This window comes from Ceratotherium simum, chromosome X (assembly GCF_057802395.1).
Source record: "Ceratotherium simum simum isolate JZ-2026a chromosome X, ASM5780239v1, whole genome shotgun sequence".
Taxonomy (NCBI): Eukaryota; Metazoa; Chordata; class Mammalia; order Perissodactyla; family Rhinocerotidae; genus Ceratotherium; species Ceratotherium simum.
The window spans coordinates 98593612-98615965 of NC_141940.1; the positions used below are offsets into that span (position 1 = coordinate 98593612).

Consider the following 22354-nt stretch of genomic DNA (forward strand, 5'->3'; position numbering starts at 1 on the left):
TGTAAGTTGTTATTCATTTCTCATCTTTGGTACCTTCAAATTGACATATATCTTTCTTTAATTCTGAGAAGTACATCTCTCTTATTTTTTCAAATAGTCCCTTTTCTATATTTTTATTTTTTGCTCTAAGTATGCTATTGCCCAGCTGATAGCATTTAAACTACTAGTCTTCCTATTTATTTTTTTTAAATACTATGAAAACTTTCAAACATCCACAAAAATAGAAGAAATAGTATAATGAACCCTTATAACTGAACCATCCAGCTTTAACAATTATCAATATATTACCAAACTTTTCAGCTATTTTCCTTGCTTTTTCCTTTTTTCCCATAGTCTTATTGAGGTATAATTTACAAACCATAAAATTTGCCCATTTTTAGTGTACACCTCAGTGACTTTTAGCAAATCTACAGTTGTGCAAACATCAACATAATCCAGTTTTAAAGCACTTCCATCAACCCAATAAGTCCTCTCATGCCTGTTTGCAGTCAATCCCCACTTCCCTAGAAGCTGTTAATCTGCTTTAATTTCTCCATAGATACGCCTTTTCTGGACAGCTCATATAAATGGAAACATACAATATATGGCCTTCTGTGTCTAGCTTTTTTCATTAAGCATAATGTTTTTAAGGTTCATCCATGTTGTAGTATGTATTAGTACTTCATTCCTTTTTATTATTGAATATTATTCCATTGCATGGAATACAATGTATAATTTATCTATTCATTCATTGATGGATGACTGGATCATTTCCACTTTTTGGCTATTATGACTAATGCCCCTATGAACATTTGTGTGCAAGTCTTTGTGTGGACATATGTTGTCATTTCTCTTGGGTAGCTACCTAGGAGTGGAATTGCTGGGTTGTATAGTAAGTTTATGTTTAACTTTTAAAGAAATTGACAAACTTTCTTCCAGAGTGTTGTACCATTTTATATTCCTAGCAGAAATGTATGAGAGCTTCAATTTCTCCACATCTCACCAACACTTCTGTCTTTTTTCTTATAGCCATTCTAGAGAGTGTGAAGTGGTATCTCATTGTGGTTTAAATTTTTCATTTCTTTTAATTATTAATGATGCATCTTTTCATGTGGTTATTGAACATTTATAAATATTCTTTGGTGAAATGTCTATTCAAATCTTTTACTTATTTTCTAACAGGATTATTTGTCTTTTTAATATTGAGTGTAAGGATCTTTATGTATTCTAGATACCAGTCCTTTATCAAATATATGATATGCAAATATTTTATTCCAGTCTGTGGCTTGTCTTTTTATTTTTGTAATGATGTCTTTGAGGTGCAAAATTTTAACTTTGATGGAATTCAATTTATTAGTTTTTTCTTGAAAGCTTCATGCATCATACATTTTGTGTCATATCTAAGAATTCTTTGCCTAACAAAGTCACAAAGATTTTCTCCAAGGTTTTCTTTTAGAAATTTTATACTTTTAGTTCTTACATTTAGGTATATAATCCATTTTGAGTTAGCTTTTGTGCATGGTGTATGGTAAGAATCTAAGTTCATTTTTTTTTTTTTTTTGGCATACGGATATCAAATTGTCCAGCCTGATTTGTTGAAAAGATATCCTTTCTCCATTGAACTGCCAAAAATCAATTGACTATAAATACAAAGGTTTATTTCTAGACTCTCAATTATATTTCTTTGATTGCCTATGTTTGTACCAATACTGCACTGTACTGATTACTGCAGCTATATAGTAAGTTTCAAAATCTAGTAGAATAAGTCTTCCAACCTTGCTCTTCAAAATTGATTTTGTTATTGTGGATCCTTTGCATTTCCATATAAATTTTAGAATCAGCACGTCCATTTCCACAAAATACCCTGCTTGGATGTTAATAGGGTTTGTGCTCAGTTCATAGATTCATTTGGAGAAAATACTGAATCTTCTAATCCACGAACATAGAATGCGTCTCCATTTATTTAGATCGTCTTTAGATCAGTGATATTTTTCTAAATTTCAATACACGTGATTGTCTAACACTTTTCTGATAATTTTATTCCTAAGTGTTCTATTATCTTTCATGTTATTGTTACTGGAATTATATTCTTCATTTCATTTTCAGATTCTTCATTGCTAATAAATAGAACTGATTTTTGTATATTAATCTTATATCCTGCAACCTTTCTGAACTTGTTTATTAGTTCTAGTAATAGTTTTGTAGATTCTGTAGGATTTTCCACATACAGAATCATGCCATCTGCAAATAAAGAAAATATTACTTTATACTTTCCAAAGAGATGCCTTCCTTTCCTTTTTCCTGTTTCTCCCTTTTTCTTTTTCCTTTTTTCCTTTCCTTTCTTTTCTTCCTCCCTTCCTTACTGCGTTGGATAGAATCTCCTGTATAATATTGAATAGAACTAGGTCAAAGTGAAAACCCTTGCCTCATTCCTGCACTGAGGGGGAAAGCATTTAGTCCTTTTTGCCACTGAGTATGCTGTTAGCTGTAGGAATTTTGTAGATGCCCTTTATTAGGCTGAGGGAGGTCCCTCTCTATTCCTAGTTTGGTGAGTTTTTTTTAATGAATGGATGTTGCATTTGTCAAATGCTTTTTCTGCATCTACCAAAATGATGTGGTTATTGTCTTTTATTCTATGGGTATGTTGTATTACAGTAATTTATTTTGAATGCTAAATCAACCTTGTATCCACAGGATAAATCCCACTTGGTTATGGTGTGCAATCTTTTTTGTTACTGGACTTGGTTTTCTAATATTTTATTAAGGATTTTTCCATCTATATTCATAATGGGTATTAGTCTGCAGTTTTCTTTTCTTGAAATGTCTTTGTATAGCTTTGGTATCAGTGTAATACTAGCCTCATAAAGTAAGTTGGGATGTATTTCCTCCTTCTCAATTTTCTGGACAAGTTTGTGAATGACTGATACTATTTCTTTTTCAAACATTTGATAGACTTTATCAGTGAAGCCTTCTATATCTGGGCTTTTCTTTGGGGGAAGATTTTTAATTACTAATTCAATATATTTACTTATTCTAGATCTACCCAGAGTTTCTATTTTTTGAATCAATTTTAGTAATTTGTGTCTTCCTAGGAAATCATCCATTTTATCTAAGTTGCCAATTCTGTTGGCATATAGTTGCTCATAGTATTAACTTACCATCATTTAAATTTCTATGTTGGTAGTGATGTCTCCTCTTTCATTTCTGATTTTGGTAACTTGTATCCTCTCATTCTTTTTCTTGGCTAGTCTAGCTCAGTGGTTTTCATCTGGAGGTGATTTTGTCACCCAGAGGACATTTGGTAATATCTGGAGACATTTTTGGTTGTCACAAATGGAGAAATGCGCCTAGCATCTACTAGGTAAAAATCAGAGATGTTTCCAAACATCCTACAGTGCACAGGGCAGTCTCCCACAACAAAGAATTATCTAGGCCAAAATGTCAATAATGCTGAGGTTAAGAAATCCTGGCTCGCTAATGGTTTGTCAATTTTGTTGATCTTCTCAAAGAACCAATATTTGCCTTCATATATTGTAGCAACTCTGGATTCTGATTATTTTTACACTGAGGGTTGCTGTTATTCCTTGTTTTTTGTTTTGTTTCCTTGTTTATTTAGTAACTTGGCTGGTCCAATCTGTGGAATCTGTCTCCTGACATGTGTGTGGCCACTGATGTCTCTGTTCAGTTTTTTTTCTAATTTTTGTTTTTATTTTTAAGCCAAACCTCCTATGGATCACCCCTGTATCTGCTGAGTTTTGTGGTCAGTTAATAATCGTTTAGAGGTTATGCTCAAACACCTCAAGTCAGTGAGCTATCAACCCTCTTTCAACAGATCTATGTGTTGTTTTTAGAGTACATTCAAAATCAGGCAGTTTTCAAGTCTCCTCCAGCTCTTACTTCCCACTGGGGCTTCTCATGCCTTATTTGTGCATGTGCTCAGGTTCATGGTCAGTCAGGGGTGATTTTTTTTTTTTTTTTTGGTGAGTAAGATTAGCCCTGAGCTAACATCTGTTGCCAATCCTCCTCTTTTTGCTGAGGAAGATTGGCCCTGGGCTAACATCCGTGCCCATCTTACTGTACTTTATATGTGGGACGCCTGCCACAGCATGGCTTGATAAGTGGTGTGTAGGTCTGCGCCTGGGATCTGAACCTGCGAACCCCAGGCCGCTGAAACAGAGTACATGAACTCAACCACTATGCCACCAGGCCAGCCTCCAGTCAGGCATGATTTGATAACTTGGGCTCACTCCAGTCTTCACCCTCTCCAACACTCCCTACAAAAATATTTGGAGAGCTTGTCAAGGCCCTGTATAGCTGTCTCGTTGATCAGATATCCTGTTAAATTTCTGCCTTGTTCATCAGCCTATTGCTTGCCCCAAACACGGCCACAAACTCAGATTAGCTGAGCTATTGGTCTTCCCAAATCCCTTACAAATTCTAGCAGATTTTCTTACTAAATCACCTAGGATTTTTTTTGGTATTCAAGCATATTAGAAGAAAAATATATAATTACATATCATATTTAAAATTTATAAAGATCATTTTATTTTCTTGCCTTATTGTATTTGCCAGAATCTTCAAAACAAGGTTGATTAATAATAGTAATGGTGAGAATCTCCGTTTTGTTCTTAATTTTAATGGAAATGGCTTTATCACTTCAACATTTAAAATGACATACACCATGGGTTTTTTGATATTTAGTATTTTAAAATCATATTTTAATGGCTTCTGTTAGTTTTAAATTTGTATTTTTATTAGGTATGACTGTAAAATCTGGCCAATAGTTTTCTATTAACATAGTTTTGTATTTTTTCCTTTAATATATTGAAATATCAATTATGTAATAGATATTATTATATAGATTAATTCTTCCATTCATACCTAGAATAAAACTTACTTATCCTTATTGCAATATTTTTTGATTCACTGCTAGGTTTTACTTAATATTATATTTCAAGTTTTGCATATATATTCATCAGTTAGTTTAACTTTAGTTTTCTTTTTTAAACTATTTTTAAAATCAAGTTTGAGTGTTAAGGTTATAATGGCTTCATACTATAAATGTGAAGATTTTCAGACTTTTCTAAGATCAGAAATAGTTTAACAACATTGGAATTACCTCTTCTTTAAAGGGTTGAACACAAGTAAGGTTTGAAACCATTTGATATCATTGCCCTCACTTTTTTTGGGGGGGGTGAGGAAGACTGGCCCTGAGGTAACATCTGCGCCAATCTTCCTCTATTTTGTATGTGGGTCACCACCACAGCATGGCTTGAAGAGTAGTGTAGGTCCACACCCGGGATCCGAACCTGCGAACCCAGGCCACCAAAGTGGAGTGCAGGAACTCAACCACTACAACACCAGCCTGGCCCCACTGCCACCTTTTTTGCGGTGGATTTTAAAATACTTTCCCAGTTTTTTTATACTATAGTAAAGAACATTGAGTTTTAAAACTCCAAGTTTCCTGGCTTGCCTTGGAAAAATTGTATTAATGTCATATAACATTTGTGTTATATCTTTTTTCCAAGTAGTTCAAACTGCATTATAGTGTGGGGGATCAGAATTTGCCACCCCAAAATGTGTCTCTTTGGCTAGATCATTTTTAAGAAAAGATTCAGGAAGACACTTTGACCTTCGCCCCAACTGCCTAAAAGAATTTAAGTTAGAAGGCCTGTTCCAGGAAGGAGCTGTCACCATAGGTAAGTATAGTATAACATGAACTAGGTGTGGTAGACTGGGAGGAACCTAGCAAGACCCATTTGATCAAAGTCCTCTCCATGTCCCATTGTCTCTGCAAGGCATGCCAAACATTTGTTTACCAAACATTTGCTTTTCCATCTCTATGGCAATTGCCTTCCTCCCTTTGAAGTCCCAAACCACCACCCTCAACATCCTCTTTTGTCTTTAGCTGAAGATGGTATTTAAGGTGGTGGCTTTTGGCCATTTTGGTGAGTTACTCAGTTTTCCTGGGTTTCTCCCATGTATACACATTATTAAACTTTGTTTGATTTTCTCCTGTTATTCTGTCTCATGTAAATTTAATTTTTGAACCAGCCAGAAGAACCTAGAAGGGTAGAGGAACATTTCTTTCTCCATTACAATAGCAATTATAGAAATCAGAATATTAGAACTGGAAAGAACCTTAACAAGAATCTAATTCAGACAAGTCTAGTAATATTTGGTTTAGGAAATGTTGGGATCCCTTGTTTTCCAGGTTTAGATTAAGTGATGTGCTGTTAGCCAGGAACTGAAATTCCCAACAGGTGTTTCCTTAGAGATAATCTTTACTCATTAACCTGATTACCTGTTACCTTTTCTAAATCATTCTTTGTTTTATATGTTAGTTGTGAAGACTAATAGGAAGAGATGATTGTATATTCTCATTTTACTTTCAACTCATCTTCACCTAGAAGTAGAAAGGTTTGGAACAATATCATGCCCTTTCTTCATGATCATTAGACTCTCTTCAACATCCAACTTACCAAGTCTTTGTCTAGAGCCCCAGGTACAGACTTGCTTCTTATGCTTACAGTATCCTCTAAGTCTTCTGTAAATGATCCACTCAAATCTAACTCAGATCGACTTCGGTCTGGAGGAAGGAAGAGAAAAGGAAAGATGTGAATCAGCTTATTTTGTTAGAGGGTTTCATTCTTCAGTGCAAATATTTCATCTTCATTCCAATTCTTTCTAGGCATAGGGCATAGAGAATGTTATGAAAGCAATAGAGTTAGTAATTTCACGCTGTTTATGCTAACATACTTCCATTTTTTATAATATTTTGAAATTTCCTTGGACTGAATTATCAACATTATGTTCATTTCTCCTTTGATCATAGGAGGTTAAATGCTCTACTGTAAAATACTAATTTTGAAGCTGTTTAAGGCTTCTGTTTTGCTCATAGACTTTGAAAAACTCTCATAGAATGGGCCCTTAAGCTTAGAAAAAAAACATTAACCATTATTAATTTAAATATTTAGAGAATTCATTGTATTTTCATATTTGACATAAAATGCAATTAAATGATATAGCAAGTTCCTTTCACACAAAAAGGGAGTGGCTACAGGTAAATTGAGAGGAAGTTCTATTTCTTCAGGCACCAGAATATTTGGTCATCAGAAGAACATCTTGCTTTTTAAAATATAAGTTAAAGGACGATGCATAACTCAGTAACGCTGTGGACAGCTTACCAAGACACAGTTTATTTCCACAGAACAGTTCTACATTAAGGCCCTGTTGAGATAGATATAGTTGCTTATAAATGAGAAAGATTGAAGAGAGCAATAACGTGCTTAAGTTTGAAATGGTAAATGAAATAATACAGAAGCGCTTAGCATAGTGCCTAACAGAGTATATACTCAATAAACAGGAGCTGTTGAGTAGAAGCTGTAGAAGTACACTCTATGAGGTTGGCTTCTAGGATAGTTTCAAATTTTTTATTTAACAGGTGAACCAATTTTCTATCCCTGAACAAAGGCAACAATAAGCACACACATTTAGAAAACCCTTTGGGAGCTACCTGGCTAGGAGAGACTCCCCAGCTCAGCAAACAGAATCCAGCCTTAGGCTTTATGCAGATATCATCATTAGGTAACAGGTAACTTTTTCATGTTGAGGATTTTTTCATGATTTTAATTCTACACATGGGAAATAAACTTCATAATGATGACAGATTTCTCTAAAAAGTCTCCTTATTCATGGGTAATACAACTGCAACGTAAATAATACCCGCTTCACAGGGTTGTTGTGATGAGGAAGTAAAATGATATATTTGAATGTACCATACAAATGAAAGGGATTATTACTACTGCCTTAATGCTGCTTGCAAATAACTCCTTATTTAAACCAGGTAATGGTTAATATGTCTAGATATAGGGAATTTCTGAGCACCATATCAATTGAACTACCATTTCCTTGAACTCCAGGAATCAAGGAAATAGCTTTCATATAAAATGAGCCAATTATATTTCCTACACTCCTTTATTGACATTTGATATAGCTCTGAAACTTGGCAGTGATGGCTGGCAAGTGTATACACTTAATAAGTGAATTTTGCATTAATACAAGAGGCTCAAGGCATCACCTGGATCCACCTTCAAGCAGTTCTTACAGAGTAGGCATACCACCATGGATCAAAGAATGGGCAATTATTTTCTAAAGCATGAAACATCCATTTAATGTCACATAGGGCAGTCAACTATCTGATCTGGTCATCTTTTACAACAGAGCAGTCATGTTGTAAATACTCACCTGAGGAGAGGGAGGCCCCAGACACTGCTATGGAAGGCGTGCCAGAAGTGTTTCTGTGATGATTCTTTGTGAGATCCTCAGAGGTGCTTTCAACGGCAGCCAAATCCATGGAACTGTCAAAACCATGTTCCTTCTCACAAAGTAAAAATGAAAAAAACTATTATACTGACTATAATTTACTTTAAAATCCTTCCATATAAATATACTTCAGTATAATCACATTTATATGTATTACCCTTGAGGAGGAGCTAGGTGACATTTGGAGGACCCTCATCAGGAATCCATATAACTCTAAAACTTATCATCAATAATTATTTTCTAAAATCTATACCAAGAGGTTTGTTAATTAGCACAAAAGGTATTTTGAAATAATTTTTCATTCACAAAATTAGTGAGTGTTCTAACATATGGTTAGCAGGAAAGATTATACGGGTACTTTCAATCTTACGTGAACTATGTGTAAGAAGCTGGCAAGCTTTATACCCTCAAAATAGTACTCAGGCTTAGAACTCTGTCTGGTCCTGAGTTTGTCCCCACTCTCAAAACCCCCTCTCCTTAACCACCCCTTATGTCCTCCACCCCTATTTAACAGAAGACCATGCAACATTTTCCATTTAGGAGTCTGGATGATCAGAACACGGTTGGTTACATCATTATTGGAATGAAATTTTCATGCAAGGTGCTTATCAAAGTTCATAAAAGGATAAAGAATGGGGACTTCCCCAGCTTACAGGAATAGGTGAATTTTTTGTGTGCCTGCTTGCTAATAAATGCTTTTGCATGTGGCAGAATTCAGTCTGAAACTTTCTTTTATTATAACAAATGATAAGGGATAACTCTGCCCCAACTTTGCCCGTGCCCATAGGGACTTGACTATTGTATCACTCTAAGTTTGCTTGAGCATTAAAAAACTAGTTTTGGACCTTTTTGAGAACTGGGCAGAGGTTAAACGTCCATGCAAATAACACCACAGTGTAATAATGATCAAATCTAAAAGAGACTTTTCAATTCCCCCTTCCATAAAATCAAAAAGCACCTTTCAAAGTTCTAAGGACAGAATTTCCTCTTTGTTGCCCTATTTAGCCCATATCTTAGACATCAAGTGAGACTTGGATGAACCTCACTCCAGACAGAGAGATATGGCTCTCATTTGCCTAGCATGCTAATCAATGCAGCTTCAATACAGACTGTTTTTGCTCTTTGATGATTCTTCAACACATACTACCTGCAGCAAGAGGAATATAACTCCCAACTCCTCTAATTGCCATAGACTACTAAGGTTTATCAAAAGACTGTTACAGAGGTCAAATGGATAAATTAGTTTAGGCCAGTTTTCAACACCTCTTCAAAAAGTTGTTCACACATGGAGTCCTCCAATGAAGCAAGAACAACTTCCTTAGTAGTAATTACGCTGACAGCAAAATTTCCAACTGGCACCCTGGGATTATCATTAATATTGAGCACTACTGGGCCAATTAATATTGTACAGTCATTAACATGCGATACATACCCTGGAGATTAAGGATGTGACGCCTAAAATTAACAAGTTATATCATAGCAGAGGACAGGTTAGAGACTTTCGTGTTCTAAGAGATTTCCATTTTAAAAACTTACTTCTCACATGCTAAAGCAGAAAAAAACATTGAAACAAAGAGATGCTGAGAAATGGGAGAATTTAAGTTGTTACTTTGATCATCATCTAACTCTATATACTTCTTCCCTTCATCATGAAAGAGCATGTGTGCTTCATAAAGTACTGTGCTGTCTTATGTTTATTCAACAGAAAATATTTCTGTTTCTCTTAGAAAAGACTAGCTAGATCAGCTAGAATGCAAGAGTGAGATCAACATAGGCACTGCCTAAATATATGTACACACACTCAATTCAACTGCACAGAATGTCTGTTGGGGAAATCTAGGTGGTGTTTAACAAAGAGATACTCACATAGAGGCTGTTAGTTTTGAGGGTATTAGCACGTGACAAGGGTGATATTTTTCCCCTAACAATAGTACTTAGGAAGACAATCCTTGGCTTTTTTTCTTTTTAAAGTGCAAACTTTGGGACCCCACCACAGATCTTTTATTTATTTATTTTTTAAATTTAACTTAATTTAATTTTTTTTAGGAAGATTGGCCCTGAGATAACATCTGCTGCCAATCTTCTCTTTTTCTTTTTCTCCCCAAAGCCCCAATACATAGTTGTACGTCCTAGTTGTAGGTCCTTCTATTTCTTCTATGTGGGACGCCGCCTCAGCATGGCTTGATGAGCGGTGAGCAGGTCCATGGCCAGTATCCGAACCAGCTAACCCTGGGCCGCAGAAGCGGAACATGCGAACTTAACCACTGCGCCACCGGGCCGGCCCCAATAATCCTCGTTTTAAGAACAAATTTGACTAACTTACTGGTTATTGAACTGAGAGTCTGCTGCTACCCACTGGTACAGCTGTACTAGCTGTTAAAATTTTTAAAATACTTCTGTATCAGTTGGTAAACAGCACTAATCCCAGTCCACTCCGCCTTCCCTGTGCTCCCCACTCCTCCACACCCTAGTTTTACCCATAATCCAGGTTAATGCATGGAAGGGCCCCCAGGATGCTGCCCCAGCCTTGTGCCAGTGTCTGTTCTGATTGCTCAGTGCCCCTGCCATACCAGTTGTTAAATAGCATTTTCAATATCATTCCTTGTTAGTTTGCCAAAGAAGTGAGCATAATCATCAACTATCCATACAATTTTCTGGCTATTGAACAGTACTGCGTGCTGACCTCAGTATAAATATTTCTGAAATTTTAAATATGCCTTTTATCTCATCAGCAAGTACAATTTAGACTATAAATATTTCAATATATCTATTATTATTATTCAAGCTGTCTGAATGCCTTTTGGCTCTTCCTTTAAAATGTCTATAGAATCTGATGGCTCACAACCTCCACTTCTAGCTCCCTGTTCCAAAGCCCAGTCTTCGTAATGTAATGGCCTCCTAACTGGCCTCCTGGCTTCCACTTTTGCTCCCCTACAGCTGCTTCTCTGCATAGCCCCCAGATCGTGCATAAACAGAAGCCAAATCATGTCACTCCTCTGCTCAAAACCCTCCAGCTGCCCCCATCTTATTCAGAGTAAATGCCAAAGTGCATACAGTGGTCTACAAGGCCCTATCTGGCCCTATTATCTCTCTGAACTCATTTCCTAGTACTCTCCCCTTCATTCACTCACAACAGCCACACTGGCCTCCTTGCTCTTCCTTGAACATACGAGGCGTGCTCCCACCTCAGGGTCTTTGCACTGGCTGTTCCTCCAGGGGCATTAAAGATATTTTAGACACTGGTTGAGCCAGGGCACTGACCGTTCAATATAAAGCCCAGCCATAAGTAATTGGAACAGCCTTCCCTATTTCTACCTGCTGAATATCAGTGCTATCCCTGCCTAGAGGAACACCTTGTCCCAGACTCCTGCATGGCTAATTCTTTCACTTCCTTCAAGTCTTTGCTTGACCAGGGCCTGGCATATATTAGGCCCTTATTAAATATTGGATGAATCAAATAATTGTAGTTCATATATAAAGATTTCATCAATACAGATGTCAGTTATGTGTATGGAGTTTCCTGCTTAATCAAAAAATCTACTAGTGGCTCACTCATTCAAAAGAACAGCTTCCATATACACACATATATGTTATGTAATTTAAGTCTTCATTATGTGTTGACCCCTTATTTTAACAGATGTATAGAAAATAAAACTATAAAAAGATTTCAAGATTCTACTTTTCCTAATTTAAATCAGTTTGGAAAAATTTCAGTGCAGTTAACTTATGAATATCATGAGAAGTACCATAGAGGATCAAAATCGAAGACTTCGGAAAATTATTTATATTTTGTTTAATCCGTATAGCCATTTAAACCCCCATCATCAAATGCCACCTTTGAACCTGCTCCTTATTTTCCTTCTCATTTTAGGCTTTCTGCCAAGAGCTAAGGACGCAGGGGGTTCAGTCCTGACAAAGAAACTTCTACCATAAAACAGCGTAAAAAACATGCTCTGAGACAGAGAGCTGCAACCCAGCCATGCCATAGTGGTGAGGTCGAGTCCCAGAAGCTGGGTGTCCCTTCACGTTTGTGTACTTACTCTACTGCTGACTGAGGTCGTGCTGCGTGTGCTTGGGGCTGGTGATCTCTGAGTGACTGGGGTCATACCATTGTTCCAGCTGCTCTTTGGGGTCCCAGCACCAGCTTCCTGGTCATTGAGATCTGACGAACCAGTGCTTCCCCTAAATGAGAAAGAATATTCTGACTTTAACACGGAAGAAGAGCAGCAACCAAAGACCTATCAGGGAAAAGCTTACAAGAAAGTGACGCCACGTGAACCACATGAAGTACACCAGAGCCACACTGGAACTGGCCTGCAACTATCATGTCGCCCTCCTCCTCAAAGACCATCAGGGGCTCACTAGGTTCAACCCCATTTGTCTGACTCCAGGGTCTTTGTAATTGAGCTTCACTCTACCTTTCCAACTTTATTTCCCACTACTCACCAGCGTTCTCCCAGCCAGTCCAGGTTCCTTACTATTCTCTCAACTTGTCATGCTCATGCTTCCACCTCTAAGGCTTTTGCTCATGTTCTCCCCACCTGATATGCCTTGTTTGCCACTCTCTGTCTATGCAAATCTTTCTTATCCTTCAAAACCCAGATGAAGTCCAGCCTCCCCCATCAGGCCGTTCCTGTCAATCACAGGCCATGTCAACCTCTGCTCTACTTAATTCCTGTTGACTTACAGTCTTTGCCAAACCATGTAGCACTTGACTACACAATGTCTTATTTGGTTCCATAATTGATTCACATATGTGGGCCTTAGTGTCTTTTTCAACCGTGAGCTCCTTACTGTCAGAGTCCAGGATATATTTACTATGATATCTCCAGCACCTTCATAATGTCTTGGTGCAAAGGAGGCACTCAGTACATATTTAATCAAAGATTGGAAATTATATATTTTTTATCTGTGTTGTTTTAGTGCCTAATGGTGCACATTTAATAAATGTGGTATAAAAATAATGAAATTAGGGTAAACGCATTAGACTTGCATGTTTACTAAAACTGATTCAATTCTATTTGATAATAATTAATCAAAAAATAGTTCCTGCCCTTGAGGTGATCATAATTTTCTTATTAAGTAAATATACGTTTTGACAAATTAGAGTTTAAGAGAAGTGGTCATTCTTATTTTATTCTTTACCCTCAGTAAGCACAAAATATGCTAAGTGGTAAAACAAAAGCCCTTATGAATTTCACTTTTTCAGTTACTATTTTAATAAGTTATAAGTACACCTATAATAATAAACATCTTATTGTTAAAGCACAGCAGTGATAGTTAATGGTGATTGGGGCTTACAATTGAGCCAATCAGAGGAGAGACTTAAAGGAAAAGAGGAAGATTTTTTTTAAAAAAACGTGTGACTGTACATGTCATTACCAGAAGATAAATTTGGCAGAAGAAAGAATCAGCAATGACCACTGAAGATATCAACCACAGCTCATAAGTTTTTTCAAGGCTGTGTACCAGAGAAGCCACCAAAATCAAATATGCCCTGATACTACCAGTTGTCACCATCCTCAATAATTATGCAAATAGCAGCTGCATGTACTGAGTATTTTCTAGGTGTTAGACACTTTCCATTCCCCAACATCCCTGAAAAAAATGTATTAACATTCATATTTTAAAGATGAAGACTGAGTCTTAGAGAGGTTAAATAATTATTCCATACATGCACACACGCATGTGTATGTGTACACACACCACCACCACCACACTGTCACACAGTTAGTACGTGACAAAGCCAGGATAAAAACAGAATTTTCTGCCTACCCAAAGCCTGTGCTCATGCTAGTTTCTCATACTGCTTACTCATCATTTCACCAAGATCATTTCACCAGGCAGATTCTACATTGAGACAATGAGCTATCAAGAAGAAGATAATCAAAGGATCAGAGAGCTAGGAGTTAGTTTCTTGGAATTTGATTAAGAGTACTATGAAAATTTTCTGGGTGGCATTCCTTTGATACTACACAGAAACAGTCTCTGGCTTCTTTCTAGAGATAGCACTCTGAATAAATTATAGTACTATGAACTCTGCTCAGGAGGGGTCTCTGACCGTGTTTTTTGATTCTGACAAGAAGAGAATAAAATTTTGTGATTAAATAGATTGACACAATTTGAAATTCTAAGTTCCTTGGCGATTTTCCTGAGCCCTCCTGCCTCAATTGCTACCCTTCTACATTTAACGACAGTTAACTCTATTCATGCCTTTCCAAGTGATTCTGCTCATCTCTGAAGTTTAACTTAGAAGGGGCTTAGAGACCTACCCTGTGATGCTGTGCTGGAACCACAGATTCTCTACTCATATAACAAGATTACCACATAACAATATTACTACAGCCCAGTGGTGTAGTGGTTAAGTTCGCACACTCTGCTTTGGTGGCCAGGGGTTCACTGGTTCGGATCCTGGGCGTGGACCTACACACTGCTCATCAAGCCATGCTGAGACAGCGTCCCACATACAGCAACTAGAAGGATGTACAACTATGACATACAACTATCTACTGGGGCTTTGGGGAGAAAAAGGAAAAAGGGAGGAAGATTGGCAACAGATGTTAGCTCAGGGCCAATCTTCCTCAAAAAAAAATAAAAATTAAAAAAAAAGTCTCTCTCTCTACTGTTTTATGTTAAATCTCCTTAAAGAAAGGCAGGCCAGGAGTGAATCTTGCAGAAGTGAGCCAAGAAGTTATGATCCAAAGGGATTCATGTGGGTATTTCTGCTTGTGTCTGTGCTGAAGGTCCCCCCTCAACCCAAGTGGTTTTGAAAAAGTCCCCATCATGGACTCGCCTTGCTAGAACCAAAAGTCCTGTTTATGTAGAAGCTCCAGCAGAAGCTGATGAACTGTGGTGATGACATTCAAGAGTCTACCCTGCAATACGGAAAAAACTCTTGTGATTGTAAATCAGCTACCGGAAATTATTGTTGCCAGAAGCATTATCTCAAAAATGACATATGCTTTCACATTTGTCCCTGACATTTACTGTGGGTTTCTCAAAAATATTTTCCTCTCAGTTGGTTGTTTCAGTTGATTAGACAAAAAAAGATTTAGTCTAATGGGGCAGAATATCATAAATATTTGGGTACCAACTCCTTTAGATGTTATGTAAAATATGACATAAAATACATGAATCTTTGCCACTTAATAGGAAAAGGATAAAAGTTCCCTCAAGTCTAAATTAGAGAAGTTTAAAGTTCAATTCAGAAAGAGGTATTTTTGATTTAGATATCATGTTATTGATATTTAAATTAGAAGTATTAGAAATCAGTGCCAACAAAACTTCAAGCTAAAATTTTCTCAAGGGGAAACTGACAAGAAAGAGATACACTTATCTTGTTCTAATAGGGCCCAAAGTTTGAGGATATGACACTGTCTGGGGAGCTTGGATATTCTGGGTTACTTGAAAGACATATTTCCTAGAGTAGGAAAGAGTCTCATTTACTTTAGCTTATGAAATATACTTTAAAAGCCTACCATTTTATAATCTCTAATTTTATGCTGGCCCAAAACCTTGACAATGGCTTCCTAGATATATCCATTTCTAGATAAAGGGTCCGAGGATAGGAGACAGAGACTACAATTTAACGAGTTGCCTTTCTTGTTTACATAATGTTCTCCCAGGAACCGTGGTCCAGAAAGAATTTCCCAGGATCCAATCTTCCCAGAGTGAGCTGACAATGTTGTGCCTGTGCCTGCGTGCTTAAATGAGTGCTCTTCTAAGGAAGATCAACCAAAAGGCAGCATTAACCTGAGAGATAGTAACACTCACTGGGACAATGAGACTAGTGCATAGTATAACACGGAGACTGTATGATATTCTTTCTGCAGTTATGAGCTTTCCTAACTTCTTGTAGTTATTTCAGAGCTGAAATGAACATATAAGAAAGATAGGGAAGGGAGGCTGTCGTTAGAAAGTGAAGCAAGCCTGTTAAATGGGAGAGAGAGAATAAAAATGAGAAACAAAAGGAAAAAAAGTTGAATATAGCTCAACCTTCCAGTCTTTGGTGATCCCCAAATGCTATGTTTTGGTCAACGGTCTTATGTGAGATGGGTGGCCCTCACCTGTGGCTGCACATCAGAAACACCAGGGGAGCTTTTAAAAATCCCCATGCCCAGGCCACACCTGAGACTAATCACATCAGACTCTCTGGCTGTGGGATCTAGGCATCAACACGTTTTACCCCCCACACCAGGTAGCCAAGACTAAACTATGGATTAGTTTAAATTCATGGATCTCAGAAATCTCTCCACTTGCATTGTTCCCTCCTCTTGTACCACTATTTTCTTTATTCAGCACATGCTCACATCAAGAGAGCTGAGCTGTCCTCATGGGTCAGAATGTGATAAATGGAAGTTTATTTTCTATGTTAGTGAGTGAATGTGTTGCACCAGGGTTCAGCAAACTATGGCCCATGGATTGAATTGGGCCCACCTCCTGTTTTTGTATAGCCCATGAACTGAAAGTGGTTTTTACATTTTAAGTGGTTGAAAAAAATCAACAGAATATTTTGTGATGTGAAAATTACATGAAATTCAAATTTCAGTGCCCCCAAATAAAGTTTTGTTGTAATGCAGGCATGCCCATTCATTTATGTATTGTCTACAGTTGCTTTCATGCTCCAACAGCAGAGATGAGTAGTTGAAACAGAGACCATATGGCCCACAAAGCCAAATATATTGACTATCTATACCTTTGTAGAAAAAGTTTGTTGATCCTTGTGGGTGTTCCCATTCACTCAGGCACACAAACACACAGATATGGGTGTCTTCATTTAAAAACCAAACTCTTTTGGTAGGTCAACACATCCCAAAGGAATGAATTTCAGGTATTGGGTGCATGTGTGTACACGTGTGTGTATCTATGTGTGTGTTATACTTAGGCACAGGTGAATTGAATGCAAAATTATGGAGGCAAAGAAATGAAGCAGCAGCAGAAATTCATCAGGCAGCTTCTCTAGCTACAGTTTCCTCTGAAGCCTCTGGATATCTGTGGCTTAATTACACATATTTTCCTACCTTTTCCTTTTTGCAGAAAGGTCAAAGATAACACATTGTGGTGGGTGCTCAATGAAATTTTGTTCAATGAATCTTAGTGTTAATTATATAAAGAACTGTGGACATTAATAAAAGAAATCTTAACGAAATGGGAGCTGGGGAGGCCTGTAGGTGGAGCTCTCATACACTAACACACATTGCCAATTACACCAAACACCAAGAGACAGACACTTGCATCTTCGACAGGAAGTAAAACGACTTTACTACTGAAGGAAGATTTCTCTCCCTACCTGGCCACAGCCCAGCCAATGAGAAATGCCACACCTCAGCCAATGAGAAGCTGTTGCTGCCTTGAACTGTGGACTTCCATTTAGAACAGCCTCTCCCTACCCCTCCTTTTTCTCTACAAAAGCAACTCCCCTCCTTTGCTTGCTGGATTTGCCTATGGTTTGCCACAGCATGCACACCCTAATTGCAATTCTTTTGGCTATTCCTGAATAAACTCATTTTGACGGTAAAATAGACAAACTTGCTTTTTAAATTGACAGAACCTTTGTAATTTGATTTACTAAAGCAAAAGTTGATTTGGTAGTGGTTTAAAAACATTTACAGTTTCCTTAAAGGATCTGTTTCCTTTAAAAAGACTCTCTCAAATGGAGGAGACAGTCACCATGAGGGAAGGACTATGACTGGGTATTAAGAAAAAGAAGTTAAAAACAAGTAGAACTCTCAGTATAATAATATTTTGGTCTTTTAATATCACAATAAAATCCTGATCCCATGTTGTTTCTAAATAATGGCTAGAAGCCAGTTGGAGGAGAGAGGTCAGCAGCCATGAAAAACCTTGAGTGGATTAGAAGTCAGGAGCAAGATAAAAACCAATTGCCTTCCCCTATAGACACCAAAGAAAGCAAGTATTTAGCAGAACTTAGCTTTCAGTAACTAGATGGAACAAGAACTTACTCTGTACTTAGTAGTTCAGATTTGCTAAACTCTTGTTCTACCTAGGATGCTATGTTGCTTATAAGAAAAAAGTTATCAAGGTATCCAAAAACCATCCACATCCTGGTCAAACTTAGCTCTCCATCTCATCTCTTGTACACCACACTTCAATTTTTACACTCTAAAATTTCTGTTTGTTTTCCAGCACACACAAGATTGCTTTATGCCTCTTTTACTTTGCACTTCCTATTTCCTCTGTCTAGAATGTTCTTCTTACCTTTCTTCACTTGGTCAAGTCCTCCTCAACCCTTAAAATTGTTTAGGGGTCATCTCCATGAAGCTTCCCTGAATCCTCTGGAAAGATAAATGCCCATCTTTGGCTTTCCCATGGCACACAGAACATCTTTTTATCATGAAACCATACTGTCTTGAAATTATTTGTGCAGTTATCCCAAACTTCTCTGCCAAATTGGAAGTTCATGAAAGGGTGGAACAGTATCCTTGTCTAAGAACTTCCACATTTACCACTTGGCATATAGTACTAGGTCAATAATTTTGGCAGAACTGTGTGTTGAAATTATTTGTATAAATAAAATGCATAGGTGAGCAAGTCATATATTGCTACTCCTCAATGATTTGCAGAAGAGGAGAGGCCATTATTGTATCTTAGCTAACCTGAGAATTTAACACATCACATAATACATCTTAAATAACAGTTAGTAAAAGAGAAATTTATTATATTAGAAGAGGGAAATGTGTTAAATTTAGTTCATAGAAATAGAACATGCTAAGGCAGTGAATCTTTGGGAAACAATTGGAGAAAGAAATAAGATAGCAAGGAGGAGGCTTTGGGCTTACAATTATTTGACCACAAGAATAAGTCAAATCAAGGACCCAGTTGTAGTTCAACCAAAGTATAGTGTCAAGGGTCTGGCTGAACTACTGAGTCTCCATACCTCCTCACATTATTGACATTACAATAAGGGAAGTCACATATATATAAAGTAAACGTAAATCTGGGGCTAAGCAAATGGTGGTCTGACAAACGTCACCTTTGGAGGAGGTCTGAGAGCAGTTTGGGAGGTATGTTGTAGCAGACATCCATTTCCCTCAGTGCCTCCATCCATTTCCCCTCAGCAGTAATCTCTACCCACAGAATCCTGTTTACTGGGAACACCCACAACTCGACGCCTGAGGACTTTTTCAGATCACAAGAGCGTGGAGCTACTGTGCACAGAACAAATCAGAAGTGCCAGAGAGCTAGTGCCCTAGATTTAGCCCTCAACAATGATGAATAGAGAGCTGATTTATAAATACCCCCGATTCCTAATCTTTTGACTGGATAACTGTGAGGTGTGTTCTACACTCTTTCCCACAGTTGTCCACTGAAATTGAGCTCTAGTTGCCCACAGTAGTAACTGGCTTAATGACATACTCTTTTTGGCTTCCTTCCCTTCCCTGGCTTACTTCCCCACTCCCCCGTGTTTTCCAAGACCATATCCTAAATAAATTACTTGCTCTCAAATCCTTGTTTCAGGGTTTGCTTCTGGGGGAACCCAAATCAAGACAGGTATGTAAGGTGGGCAAATAATGAATTTAAAAAGGGATGATTTTGAGTTATAAATAGAAGTTTCTAGCTGAAGAATTATTTGGCAACTCCAGATCTCATGTAACTCCCACGGATATGGTCACAGTTCAAGTAAATTAAATACTTTTGTGAATCCACGTTTCCCCACCTGTTCTATCACATGTCCATCACTTAATGGAAGTAAGAGTCACTCTTCTCAGGACATCATGGTTTTGTGAATCAGTTTAGGCTGTTAGCATTTGTGACAGCTTGTGGCTTTGATTGTCCACCCGTTGCTGCCACTAAGTAAGGCTGAGCTCACCCAAAGTAGGTTAAAATAGGAAGAAAGAAGAATTAGCACTGGACAAATGAAGCAAAGGCACAGGAAAGAAGTGAAAGTAATTTTCCTTTAGAGGACATTCTTTACGCCCTTCATCCTTTTGAGTCACAAAACTATCACACGTAATATTATGAAAAAAAATTACATACTTTGAGAGATGTGTTATAAATTTGAACAATTTTTAAAGCCTGGTAAGGAAAGGATTTTGCTAAGTGCATTAGCAACTTGCTATATAGCGTTTTATTTAATACACAAAACAAACCAGTATTGACTTTGTGGATGTGGTCCTGACTCAGAGCTAGAACACTCCCACCTTGCTATATTCAAATTACTAGTAAGAGGATATGGCTTAATTGACATCTTAATTGCAAAGATGTTAATGAAAATTACATTCAGGACAGGAAAAGAACTTTACTTCTGATGAAAAAAGGATGTATCATATAATGATGGAATGGGTTTCATAAACTCATAACTAATTTTTCCAAAAAAGTAGTGTAGTCTGCTTTTGGATCAAAGTCGACCGAAGCAGCTTGTGAAGCTTCACAGAGACTGTGGCAGTCAGTCCCAGGCCTCCTAGAGAGCAATTGAGAATAACCGGATAAAACCGGTATGTGTTTGGGGTGGAGGAGGGAGAAACGATGAGAAACCAGTTGGTTATGAGAACCTACAAGGTCCCATGGTAAAATGCTTGCCATATCCTCCAATATCATGATAGAAATGCTGCTGAGAAACACAGCATCATCCTTTATCCATTTTTACCTAACAGAGTAAATTTTAAGTTCAATTTTTCCTTTATGTTTTTTAGGGGACATTGTTGATATCCTACCCAGATCCCCTTGGATCCCTTGTACCAGCTCTGTGTGCCCATGGCTAGCTTCCAAGTGCTTTTCTGCTAATGGTTTGCAGCTGTGACCTTCAGCAATTTGCCCCTTAGCACTGGACCTAGAGGCCTAGAAATGCCCCAGCCCCCATAGCAGAGTTGCCAGATAAAATACAGAACTCCCAGTTAAATTTGAATTTCAGATAAACAATGAATAATTTTTAGTATAAAAAAATACTAAGATTTATACAGTTTAGAAATGAAAATAATATTTCATAGGACACATTTTTTTAAAAAAAATTGTTTATCTGAAATTCAAATTTACCTAGGCATCCTGTATCTTTATTTGTTAAATTTGGAAACCCTATTCAAGGGAATCCATAGTCAATGACTGATTGGTATAGGAGTGTAATGGTCCAGCTCCTCAAAACAGAAAATATAATTTTCCTCAGAGTATAATTTATGCTCTAGAGTTCCATGCAGGATCAAGATGAGTCCTCAAACTCAGACCTCACCTGAGATAGAACCATCACTTAGCTTCTTCAATTCTGCTTCTCCTACTCCCTTTCTGGTTTCTCCTGAAATCATTTCATTAATAAATCACTCACTTATGAATACTTTCATGAGGGTTCATTTCTAGGAGAGCATGACTTAAGATAGAGATCTCACAAATAACACCAAATCAACAACCTGTCACAGAGTAAAAGGAATCACTGCCTTGAAGAGCATTCTGTTTATTAACTATGGTTTACATTTATATTGTTATTATTTTTATTTTTGCTGGGGAATATTTGCCCTGAGCTAACATCTGTTGCCAATTTTCCTCTTTTTTTTTTTATGTGAGCCGCTGCCACAGCATGGCCACTGACAGACGACTGGAGTGGTTCCGTGCTGGGAAACTGAAGCCAGGCTGCTGAAGCGGAGTGTGCAGAAGCTTAACCACTAGGCAATCAGGGTTGGCCCTACATTTACATTATTTTTTAAAAATCTCCTTTGCCTCATGTGTCAAGTCCCTCGCCACCAGTGAAGAGCCATTTGCCATGCTCTACTGACAGGCGGCCGGGCTTTGCCTAATTCATTCATATTTTCCCCTTCTTTGAAACTACTGAAAAGAAATAAAGTCAACCAGGCATCTGATAAAACATCATTTCCACTCTGATATGACATGAATTTTAAAAAAGAATGCCCAAGCCCAGCTGCTCCAGGAAAAGAGCAACGAACCATGAAGAAACATGCATTGTGGAGGAGAAAAGGGAATTAATTGCTAAGCTGGATCAGGTAATAAACCAAAGAGACTGAGATCTTACAATATCTTTAGGGGAATTTGCTGTTCCATATTCTAAAACGAATTACAGGGGAGAATGCAATTCTGCTTGCATAAC

At 37.5% G+C, this 22354-nt stretch overlaps 1 protein-coding gene across 7 annotated transcripts in view; it reads right to left on the bottom strand.

Annotated features, from left to right (window-relative positions):
- Window positions 1–22354, bottom strand: part of SYTL5 (synaptotagmin like 5) — a 238668-nt gene that overhangs the window by 51480 nt on the left and 164834 nt on the right. For 6 of the 7 annotated variants that reach the window (XM_087426752.1, XM_087426755.1, XM_087426754.1 and 3 more), the window contains 3 exons: window positions 12345–12486; window positions 8227–8359; window positions 6462–6568 (listed from right to left, as the gene is read on the bottom strand). In XM_087426752.1, the coding sequence (XP_087282878.1) occupies window positions 6462–6568; window positions 8227–8359; window positions 12345–12486 (382 nt within the window). The remainder of the gene's footprint in view (window positions 1–6461; window positions 6569–8226; window positions 8360–12344; window positions 12487–22354) is intronic. The other variant, XM_087426753.1, reaches the window with a different exon arrangement.